Source organism: Harpia harpyja, chromosome 4, assembly GCF_026419915.1.
Source record: "Harpia harpyja isolate bHarHar1 chromosome 4, bHarHar1 primary haplotype, whole genome shotgun sequence".
NCBI classification, from domain to species: domain Eukaryota; kingdom Metazoa; phylum Chordata; class Aves; order Accipitriformes; family Accipitridae; genus Harpia; species Harpia harpyja.
This window is the reverse complement of record NC_068943.1, coordinates 72,316,937-72,327,877: the sequence shown is the minus strand read 5'-3', so window position 1 is coordinate 72,327,877 and position 10,941 is coordinate 72,316,937. Positions and strand designations below refer to the sequence as shown.

General features: G+C 45.1%; 1 protein-coding gene across 2 annotated transcripts in view; it reads left to right on the top strand.

Annotated features, from left to right (window-relative positions):
* Positions 1–237: 237 nt before the first annotated feature.
* Positions 238–10,941, top strand: part of PPP1R14C (protein phosphatase 1 regulatory inhibitor subunit 14C) — a 53,497-nt gene continuing 42,793 nt past the window's right edge. For both annotated transcript variants that reach the window (XM_052784740.1, XM_052784739.1), the window contains exon 1: positions 238–522. In XM_052784740.1, coding sequence (XP_052640700.1) covers positions 244–522 — 279 coding nt within the window. In that variant the 5' untranslated portion in view covers positions 238–243. The remainder of the gene's footprint in view (positions 523–10,941) is intronic.

Below are 10,941 nucleotides of genomic sequence, written 5' to 3'. Positions count from 1 at the left end.
CGGAGCCGTGCCGCCCCGCCCCGCCCCGCGGCTGTCCCCGCCCCCCGCCGGTTTGGGCTCGGCCCTCCCGGCGGCGGGGCCGGCTGCGCCGCTCTGCCATGAGAGGCTTTAAACGGCAGGTGCGGGGGAGCGAGGCACACGCGCAACCGGCGGCTGCTGCGGCCCGGCGGTAGCGGCGGGCGCCTTTCGGCTCGGCTCGGCGGGAGCCGCGGCGGAGCGGAGCGGAGCAGAGCAGAGCATAGCATGTCGGTGGCGACCGGGGGCAGCGAGGCGGCGGCAGCGGGCGGCGGCGGCGGGAACCGCGTTTTCTTCCAGAGCCCCCCCCGCGGCGGCGGCGGCGGCTCCTCTGGCGGCGCCTCCCGGGAGGACCCGGTGTCGGCGGCGGCGGCGGTGGTGCAGGTCCAGCAGCGGCGTCACCAGCAAGGGAAAGTGACGGTGAAATACGATCGGAAGGAGCTGCGGAAGCGGCTGGTGCTGGAGGAGTGGATCGTGGAGCAGCTGGGGCAGCTCTACGGATGCGAGGTGCGGGGCCGGGGCCGGGGTGGCGGGGTCCCCCGGGGCGGCCGCCGCAGTGCCCCCGCCCGCCGCTGCCGCCCTCGCCCCCCCCCCCCCCCCCGGCATCTTCCTCCTCCCGCCCCGAGTCGCGTTTCGGCTGCGGGCAGGGGAGAGCTGTCACCGCCACCTCCAAATGACATTCCCGGCCCGCTGCCCCCTCTCCTGCCGCCGCCCCGCGCCTCTGCGGTGCCCCGCGGGGGGGGGAAGGTGTCCCCTGTCCCGCGGGGAAGGCGGGAAGGTGTTTCCTACCACCCCCCCCCCCCCCCCGCGAGGTGAACGGGAAGGGACCGCCCGTTGGGGACAGGCGGCGGCTGCCACACGGCCGTGCACGGAGCGGCCCCTCTCCCGGGGGGGCGGGGGCCGGCGGCTGCGGCAGGTCCGGGGGTACCGGGCGGCGCCGGGTTCCCGCGGCCGTGCGCCCCGGGGCGATGTTCGGCCGGGGGCCGCTGTCCCTGCAGACTTCCAGGGCAGGGCGGGCCGGGGCGCGGAGGCGCCCTCCCCGGGCCGGGGGGGTCGGTCCCCGTTAGAAGGGAGCCCGCCGGTGTGCTGCGGGGGGAGGGGGGGGGGGGAGCTGCGCAGGGGCGGCTGTTGTGGAGGAAGGGCGCCGGTGCGGGTACGGTCCCCGCGAGCCCATGGAGCGGGGTAGGTACCAGCCAGGAAATTTCAGTGAGCAGTTAGAAGGTCACTAGGATGAGGATAGAAAATACTGGGCAGGGGGGTACCTAGTTTGTAGATGCAAAACCTGTTTTTCTGTTGCTCTGGGCAAAAAGCGAGTGTTGCCAGAATGAATTTTCTTCTGTAGAGGACAAGTGAGCAGGAGGATTTTTCAGGATTATTCAGAGGAATAGTAACAACATGTTGTCTTCCATATAGAGATGAGAATGTCGTATGTAAAGGAAGTACCAGTACTTGGTTTTGTCAAAGCTTCCTCAGAAATGTACACCTTCTAGTGCCCAGGGGGTCCTACCTCCCTGCCACCTTGAGTATTTACTGTTACAAAGGATCAAAATGTTAAGTCTAAACTGCAGTTTGCACATACTTTTCCCATCAGTAGTCTAATTCACTTTTATTAGAGACTTTTGAAGTGAGATTTGTTGAAGCCAAACGTGAATTTTGCAGCTAGCATCTCTGGAGCCAACATCTCACCCCAGGGCTCCCGGGTATCCCAGAGCTAGGAAGGCAAGAGTTTGACAGTCCCTGAGGTGTGGATGTCTCAAGTGGATGTGAGGGCCTAAATAACCAGGCTTGAATATCTAGCACATACATACTACGAATGTTTAAAGAAACTTCCTTTCATCTCAAAACCAGTTTATCAGCAAATTTGTCAGAAGGACTTGCCCTCATAAAAAAATGTGCATGTGACAAGTTAAACCTTAACTATTCACATCCATGAACTAAGGGAAGGAAAGATATGAATGGAAACTGGTTAAAAATAAGCCGTTGTTAGTCTTCCATCTTGGTGTGACTTGCTTCTCCAACCTCATGATTTGTTAGGCCATGTAGCCTGTAGCCTGCAAGGATTTCTCTGAGGTCAGAAGTACTTGCAGCTGTTTGCATGAACTGATGATTTTGTGTCTGCATGAGCTGATAATGCACTGAGTAGCAGGCCTACTGGATCTATTGCCTCTGGTTTGACTCTCGTTGTTCAAAACCACCAGACCTGTTTGGGCTCTGTGCTGTGTGCTTTTGACATACAGGCATAGTTTTTCTGTGTGTAAGAAAGGGTGTGATACACGGGCCCAAACCAAGGTCCAGAGGAATTATTGCTGCTCTTCACAGTATTCAAATAACTGGCTTGCTGGAGGAAAAAAAAAAAAAATCTTTCATTCTTATTTTGGTTGCCACCTCTGACTGAAATAGGAGGCCTGCTTTAGAAGGAGGGCTCCCCATTAAAGTGGGCACCATATGTGGCTGCATTAAAACTGTTTTGACGATTTGGTTTCTAAGGTGACTTTTAGGGGAAAAGATGGTTTGACACAACAGATGAAAATGTTTTTAGATTGAAGGTTGAGGGCAAAATGTTTAAGTCTTCTTCTGCTCTTTCCTGTTATGCATGAACTCTACCCAGTGTCAGCACGGATGACAGTAGTGAAAAGGTCAAGCAATTAATGTGCTATCAGAATAAAGTTGAAGATGCATGATGAGTGTAGTGATTAAAGACAGTAGCCATTTAATGCAAGATGCTTTGCTTGAATCTGCTTGAATTACTCTTAGGCTTACAGATGTAGCTCTGGGCTGAAAATCACCTATGCAGACAGTTAAAAACCCTGTCTGAAGGCAGGTTGGGGTGGGGGGAGGTGGGAATTGCTCGCTTTAACTCCTGCGGAAGATCTACCATAACTTCCTGATGTGATGACGCTTAAGTTCTGAAACCGAGATCTTCCAGAATGTCAGAAATAGCCATCAAATTGCTAATCCTGGAAGAGCTACCCAGTGTCAGTGTTCCGTTGCTATTCTGATTCGGAGCTCTGTTTCTAAGGAGTAGTGCACTCCATTCCTCGGAAGAGCAGAAATAAGTAGAGGGTGCTTGCAGCGCGGTGCACTGAAAGTCTGCAAGAACACCTGGGTGTCTCTTTGTGGGACTGCGTACATGTAGTGCCTGCTCTCTATTTCCATTTAAATAATGTTTTCTATTAAATTATGCTGAGATTCATTAGTAAGTGGATACTTGCAGAAAGACTCCCTTTATTCAAAGCTAAACATGTATTCATTGTCTCTCAAGTACTTGCAAGTTAAGTCAGCTATAAGCCTGTCTTGGCTTGGTGAAAAAGTTTAGGAGACAAGGTTGAGAAATAAGGAGACAGGTTTGTTTCTGTTCTTTTTCTAGTGGATCTTGTCTTTAGTGGTACAGTTTTAGTTTTAAAAATTGGACAGGATAATGGAGTTGGGGGGAAGTAGTTTAGAAGGAGTTCTTTGAGACTATTTTTGACGTTGACCATGGATCCGTGATACAAAGATCAGCTTTAGAAGGGTTACTTCCACATGATGCGGACTTGAGGGATAAAAACCGGCCTGAATGGTAAAGGGTTACCTAGGTAGAAAAATTTAGCAGGGCCAGAGACTCTTAAGCAAGATTTGTTTGGCACCAAAACCTGTCAGGCTAATGTACTCAGGTCAAGTGCTTCAGGTGAGTGTCAGTCTGGCTGTTTGCTCCTGGAGCTGCTTCATTAAAAAAAAAAAGTTTTATAACTTGTTTGTTCTGGTTTCTACAAATGCTGAAACCGAGGTTGTGGTCACAGATTAGTATATTGAAAATGGAGTGCCTTAATTGCAGGGCTTGAACTGACTGCACTGTTGACCTTTACTAGGTATCTTGTTTCTAAAAATAGTTTCTCAACAGATGCTTCATGTTTTGGGCTCAGTCCATTATTGGTTAAGAATTGCTAAATAATGCTGCACAGAACAACTTACATCATCACTATTTATTCCCTAATGGTTTGCAACTTGTAGTTCAGCATGAAAGTGATGACAATCTAGTTTTCCAGTTGTATGATCTATGTTGTGTGCACCTGCCAAACTTGTACAAATTTATAAATGGAGAAGAAAAAAGGGCCACTGGATTTGTCCCCAGAAACCATTCAACTTTGCAGGTGAATTAGTGTGCTCAGGGGTCCTGTCTACCCAGAATTACAGCATTTGCTATAAATGGCAGAATGCTGGAATGAGCGCATTGAGGGCACGCAGATTTTGCACAGCATTAGTAAACAATGAAGATTTTGCTTGTGCTATAGGTTTGTTGCTGAGTGTTTTTTAATCTAGAGGCTTGCATGTACAAATCAAATGAGCCCTTAGATTTTCCACTCTAGAAGTTGAATATAAGACTTGCCTGCTAATATGAGGTAGAGCTGAGTTTAGCTGGATAATCAACTATTTTATTAGAGTATGTCTCCTCATGTACGGAAATCAGTGCTTGGCAAAGGATATGATGTTGGTCTGGAAGTAGTAGGGAATTATGTCCAAGCTTACCCCTTTTCTACTCCAGGGCAAAATACCCTGGAATTCTGTTTAAAAATTCAGCGTACAAGAAAATATAGCTGGAAGAGCTGCCCATAAAAGCCCCTCAAGCCTTTCCTTTAAGAGTACAAAGCCATGCTGGACTGAGAATTGTCATATGTAAGATTCTCTTCCACCTCCTGATATGGGTACTGCAATGACGAGAGTGGCATGAAGCTCTGCAATGGATAAGGGATTTCATGTTGGCAGGGCCAATCTGTGACTGTTAGTTTAAAAAAAAAAAAAAAGTACTGGTGGGGTATGGGAGGGAAGGGAGCAATTTAACTTGGTCTTGCATGGATTGAGCTCCCTTCCCCTGGGTCCTCTGTGACTGCAGTGCTGGAGAACACCCTCTTTGGCTGTCTTCCTGAAGCTGCTGGGATGTGCTAACAGTGACAGCTTGTCCCTCATATAGCATCAGAGAGTCTGTCGGTCTGTACCCGCTTCAATTTGAACTGGTTGGTGCTAGACAGGAGAAGACAAAAAGAAGGCCCTTATCTAGGCTGGAGAGAGTAAGTAAAAGTGAAAACTTCCTAGCCTTCCCTTTCCTCTCCTGCTACACAAATGTTTTGGCCACAGTGGAAAAACTAGTGGCAAGGTGTGAAAGGTGGACTGAGGGTTGTAGGGAAGGTGAGTTGTCTGTCTTGTGTCAGGCTTTCTGAAAAGGATGGATTTTTGCAAGAGGGATTCTAGTCACTTAACCTTGAGCTCTGAACAAATTAGTTGCCTTGACTATATTTTCAGAACATTTTTTCAATACTGAATCTACTTGCAGACTGATGGGTATTGGTGGTCTACCAAGAGCAGTGCTGCATATGCTGAATAACTGGATGGCTGTACAGGGTATCAGTTCGTTTGTGCATTTGCATCCAAATGGGCACATCCTGTGATTTGATGGACTCAGTTGTGGCTGTTTCTCTCCCTTCTATTTGGGACTGTATTTATATGGGGCACTGACCTTCTGCACAGTATGGACCATCTTCTCCAGCCCACTCACTCATGGGTCAGTGGCTCTGCACACCCCACAGATCCTGTGTGTCTGAGGCAGTTGACGTGGTTACCAGTGATCTCTTTTGCTTTGGATTTGGAAGAATGCCAAATAAAATGGTGCAAGGACTTCAGGGCCAAACACTTCCCCCCACACCCAAACATGCCATCCTTTCCAAAACAGCCTGGTCAGCATGCTGCTAAGGCTGCCATGTAGTGATGTGGACCTGATGGTATGATCAGGTACTACTTATTCCTCAGGCTATGGTGAGGTAATGTTTGAAATTTGTTATTCCTTTCTCAGAAAGGCGTTTGGTAAGGAAATCCACTGAATAAAACGCTACAGCAGCAAACATTTGCTGACTGACTGACTCTTTCAGTAGACTTCTAACTTGGACTAAGATCTCACAAATGGTAATTGTGTGTGGACTCCTTTCTAAACGGATCAAAAGTGGAGAGAGACTGAGAGGGGTCTCTGAATTAGAGTGTCACTCCTTGAAAGGATGCAAGTCAGTAGGAAGCGTAATAAAGGATTTCTTCAGGAAATCGAGTATTACAGTCTAGATTCATTGGACATAGGCAACACTGGTGTAGCAAAGGCTTCTTATATCATGTGGCAACCACAGAAAGGCATTTGAATCCCAAGAGTAGAAAGTAGGAAGCCCGAAATGGCCTATAAAATGCATGTAGCTGTAAAACAACCCTTGTAAAATGCATGCTGCTGCTTTCAGAGAAGGAATGGGCTTAAGTACCTGTGAGGGTGCCAAGCACCTGACGGCGATGAGGCCAGAGCCTTTTGTCCCTAAATGTGCTGCTTAAACTCTGACCTTAGGTTCTAAAGACCCTAATGTAGTAGGAAATGTACCACCATTCAGGTACTTTCCTTCTTCTTACATGCAAAATTTGCGCTACATCTCAAAGGAATTCAGGAAAATTATTTTTCTACTACTTGAACTTTGTATAGTCTGGATGTCATTTCTGCATTGGTCATGGTCCATTGTTTTATCTTAAGTAGCAGCAATATTCTTGACTTCTAATTTAGAAGCTTCGCAACATAAATCTTTATCTTCCATCAGCTATTCTGTAGTGAATCTTTTGTCCTTTCCCTCTCCGTTCAAGATTCAACTGGTCTTTTTGAAGCAGTAGGTGTGGTTGTTTTATAGCAGAGAAATAATTGATTGCTTACATCACTTAAATTTTTATAATTGTACTTGTTATAAACAGTAGCTTCCAACCGTTGTGGCTACAAATGCTCTGCTGCCTTTAGGCAAATTGCTTTATATAGTCAGTGCTTGATTATCCAGGGTAACAAGGGTGGGGAGTGGGGAGGGGGTGGAAGAGAGAACATGGATACAATGGAAAAACCATGGATTAAGAAAAAAAATCGTCAACTATGCTGCAAATCATGCAGTGAGCATACAGCTGAAGGGGGAAGAGGGGGAATCGGTCATTAATCTACCCCTTTCTCCCACTCAAGTTCATCACACAATCATCTATGTTGCTTTTGGACTTGAGCTTGGATGTGTCTGTACTTGTAGCATAATTAAACTACAACATGGATGATCTATCCACAGATAGCTGAGAGCTGGTTATGTTGCACTTTGTTGAAGATGCTGGGCTGACTTGTGCACTGTTGGTCCCTTGTACCTCTGTATTCTGACAGAGTGGGATCTTTCCCGTTATTCTCATAGCTTTGCATTAGCTGATCTAATCTGTGCAAATGCCTGAAACAAAAATAACCCTGTTTAAATGAGGAAAATATGTATTTTATGGCACATCTGCCTTGTCTTAAAAGGCATAGGGAATGTTTCTAAATAGGTGCTGTATCTAAATAAAAAGATGATGTTAAAATGAAGGCTTAGTTCAAGAACAAGTAGTGTGACAGTTTAGGGTTGTCACGAGACTAAACTAATTCTCTATTGATTCATGCCTTGCAAAGGCTGGCTGAACTCCTGTTTGCATTCTCGTAGTTCTCCCTTTAGATGAGCTTATGTCTAGCCACTTAAAAGACACTGTACTTGGCCCCAGATCCAACCAAAAAAACCTGAACAATTTTGTAGTTCATAGTACTGTGCATAATGTGTGAGGCAGTTTTCTGAGAGTACAGGAGATGCTGATGAAAAAAATATGCTATCCTGTCTCTAACCTGATTCAGTCTGAATTATGGTCACCTTGTCTCTTGTCACCACAGGTGATAAAGCAGCAGCAGTAATATCAATCTGTTCTTCCAGCAGCCTTGTGTCTTACCTGCAGTACAAGAAAGCCAAGTTATCATATTTCCATTCCTTTTTTATTTCCCTTCCCTACATCTAACTCTAGAAACTTCTGTTTGACAGCACATATTGAGTAGGTTAGACGTGGCCATCCATCTGTGTCACCGCAACTTTTGGCTGCCTGTGGTAAAACACTGGCAGTTTCTTTTGCTGTCCCCCTGTGTGACATGTGGAATGATCGAAGTCAAGATTTCTAGAAGCTACTAGTGTTGGAGAAGGGGGGATAAAAATCTTAATTGTATGCAGTCCGTACAGCAGCAGTATGACTATATTTCAAAGGTAGAATAAATTTAGCCTGTTAAAGATCTTGGAAGAAGGAAACATTTGGGCAGAGGTACACACTGAAACAAATCAAATCTTCTTTGAAGTGATAAGTATTTAATTCTGAGGACCACATTTGAATAGCAGAACTGTTAATTTTTTTTTTTTTCCCCCCCTAGGGAGCATGATATCTATTCTAGGAACCAGTTCAACATGGCATCTTTAAACTATTTTTTGGGGAACATGCAGATCATGGCCCCAGAAGGCATCTTGTATCTTTTCAATCCATGTGATATTTATCAGTAGCGCATATCTAGTGGATCTAAACCTGGAGAAAAATCATAACATGTACTATAGGTCTTTAATTATTAGAATGCTGGTAGCTTAATTCAATGCAATTCTGTTCAGCATGTGGAGCAAAGCTAGTACAAAAGATAGCATTGATTTAAAGTGGCCTAATGGTAAGCTAGCTTGTGCGGTGGTGCTAGTCTACAGGTGACACTTCCAGTGGTGACTAAGATGAATTCACCTTTCTGAGTGTGCTGCCAACAAGGGGTTCGCACACTTCAGTCCTGTGTGTTGGGCTTCATAAATGCAAATGATGGCACAATCAATGCCTAATGAAAATCCTTTTATCGGACTGTCTTAATAGGATTACTTTCCAGAACACAGAATTGGGAAGGATCTCCTAGGTCACAGGGTCTGCCTTCTCATTTGCAGATAAGCTCTTTGCATTTGGTATCACTTTTTAATAGAGTAACTCAGTTATATGGTGTTTCCACATTATTTCATAGATTTAAATATACCTTTTAAACCTTTTAGACACTAGGCTCTTTCCCACCCCCTTCATAAAATATAGGAAAACATACACACAAGACCAATGCTTGCTTGGGATGGACTTGCCTGGACTTTCACTCTGGGGTGAAGTTTAAATAGATTATAAATGCACTTTACTGTCTGTCCTTACTCTGAGCGTCATCAGGCTCAAGTCATGACCACAGTAGAGGGGCGTAAGTATCAAGACAGTGATTCTGCTGTGGGTCACTTACTACCTTATAACAAAATCTGTCTTTTGAGTAGATGTCTGCAGACTCTGGGAGAAATGCGCTCACTAATATTTCATGGAATTAATTTAGCTGTACTTGGAAAATATATGATGTTAGCTGCTCAAAATCCTAACTTATTTTAGCACATGAATGATAACTTCTTTGAAGTAGATACCTAAATTAACTCTAGCATGGTACAAATGATTTGTTCTACTTTAGGTGACTGATATATAACATTTTGACACATTTACTTTAAACACAAAGAATGCCTTGAGCTTTTACAATTGGTTGCTTTACATTTTAAAAGATAATACCTGAAGCACATTACAGGTTTTTTTGTCAGAAAAGAAGTCCAGATGTTCTAGAATGAATTCTTGGGTCTTTTTGGTTCTGTTATGCTGGTAGTAATCATGCCATTCTAGGCCTACTGTCAAACTCTGTATTCCTGTTTCAGGTGCACTGAGGCAAAACTGCTTAGTCTTCTTTCTAAGAAAGTTAAAAAAACTCCCTAAATTTGGATTATGGTTGAATTCCTCCTCTTAATATTGAAAACTGAATCCTCTCTGAGTGCTGAAACTAATGTGGGGAAGAGTGCTGGTGGGAACTAGCTCACTGGCAGCCAGAAGCACCTTGGCTCTTACTTCAGCTGTTACTGTAGTAGTAGTTTACTAGTCTATGTAGCTAAAGATTTAATTGACTTGCTTATAGGTGTCCAGCTGCTATTTGTTTATCAAAACCAAATTCTTGCACAGAAGATTTGCTTTAGTGTCTTGAAGTAATTCTGATAACCAAAGAATGCATTTCTATGAGGAAGCAAGATATCAATCCTTTACTTTATTAATCTGGAGGCTGTCTTGTCTCGGGTTGCCTGCAATGGAGGCTTCCGGGACTTCTTTTTTAAAAGCAAACACCTAAACAACCTTTCCCCTTTGTGTTCTTTTTCAGTAGGTCTCTGAACAATTTTTCCTGTTTGGGTTTTTTTTTTTAAGTTTATATCAGATTTCACCTTAAAATATGTAATGACTACATTTGATATTCAAATTGTTGGCTCTTATTCTGAGTTAGTAGTTTGCAGTGCATTGGATGTAGCAAGTAGGAGGAGGCAGGACTGTGTGCCGAAATACCTTTTTGGGAATCTGACAGTGAGAAGAAGCACTTGAATCAAAGAGGGGTCCATACAGTCTTTAGCTCCCTTCTCCCAGGGTTTGTTGTCCGTGGTGGGATAGTCACAGCAGATTATCCCACTTCCTAGATCTGGAGCTGTTTGAATTAATTTTAAAGATCCCTCAGGCACTCTTCACTCCCTGGGCAAGTCCCCAGACTGCAAGGTAGAAGTGGTGTCTCTTGCCTCTGGGAAAAAGGAGTGTCTGCTTTAAAGCGTGTTAGAACTCCTGCTGATATTTCTTGACACCAGTGGACCAGGGCCAAAACTGACTGCCAGTCTCTGGCCTGTCTGCTGCTCAAAATTAGTGTCTTGGGTGGAGGGAGAGGTCCAGCAGTCATCACTGTGTAGAGCATACCGCTATGCCCAGGCACCACTTGAAGGAATGACTTGCTACAAACCATGAGAAGCTCTTAACATCTCTTACAGACTAAATTTCTTCAAGAAAATTATGTTGCTCCTAGATTCTGTGGGATGCAAGAGCCCTTGTTTTGGTACCACTGAATAAAACATTCCTCCTGGCCTCAGAAGGCAGACTTGTCTCCAATGTCAAATCTGACAGGACCTAATACTTCTGACTAAAGAAATACTGACATTTGAAAACTGTCTCTTATTCCAACCAATAACACTTTAATTGGCTGGTAAGACAAAAATGTGGTGAGAA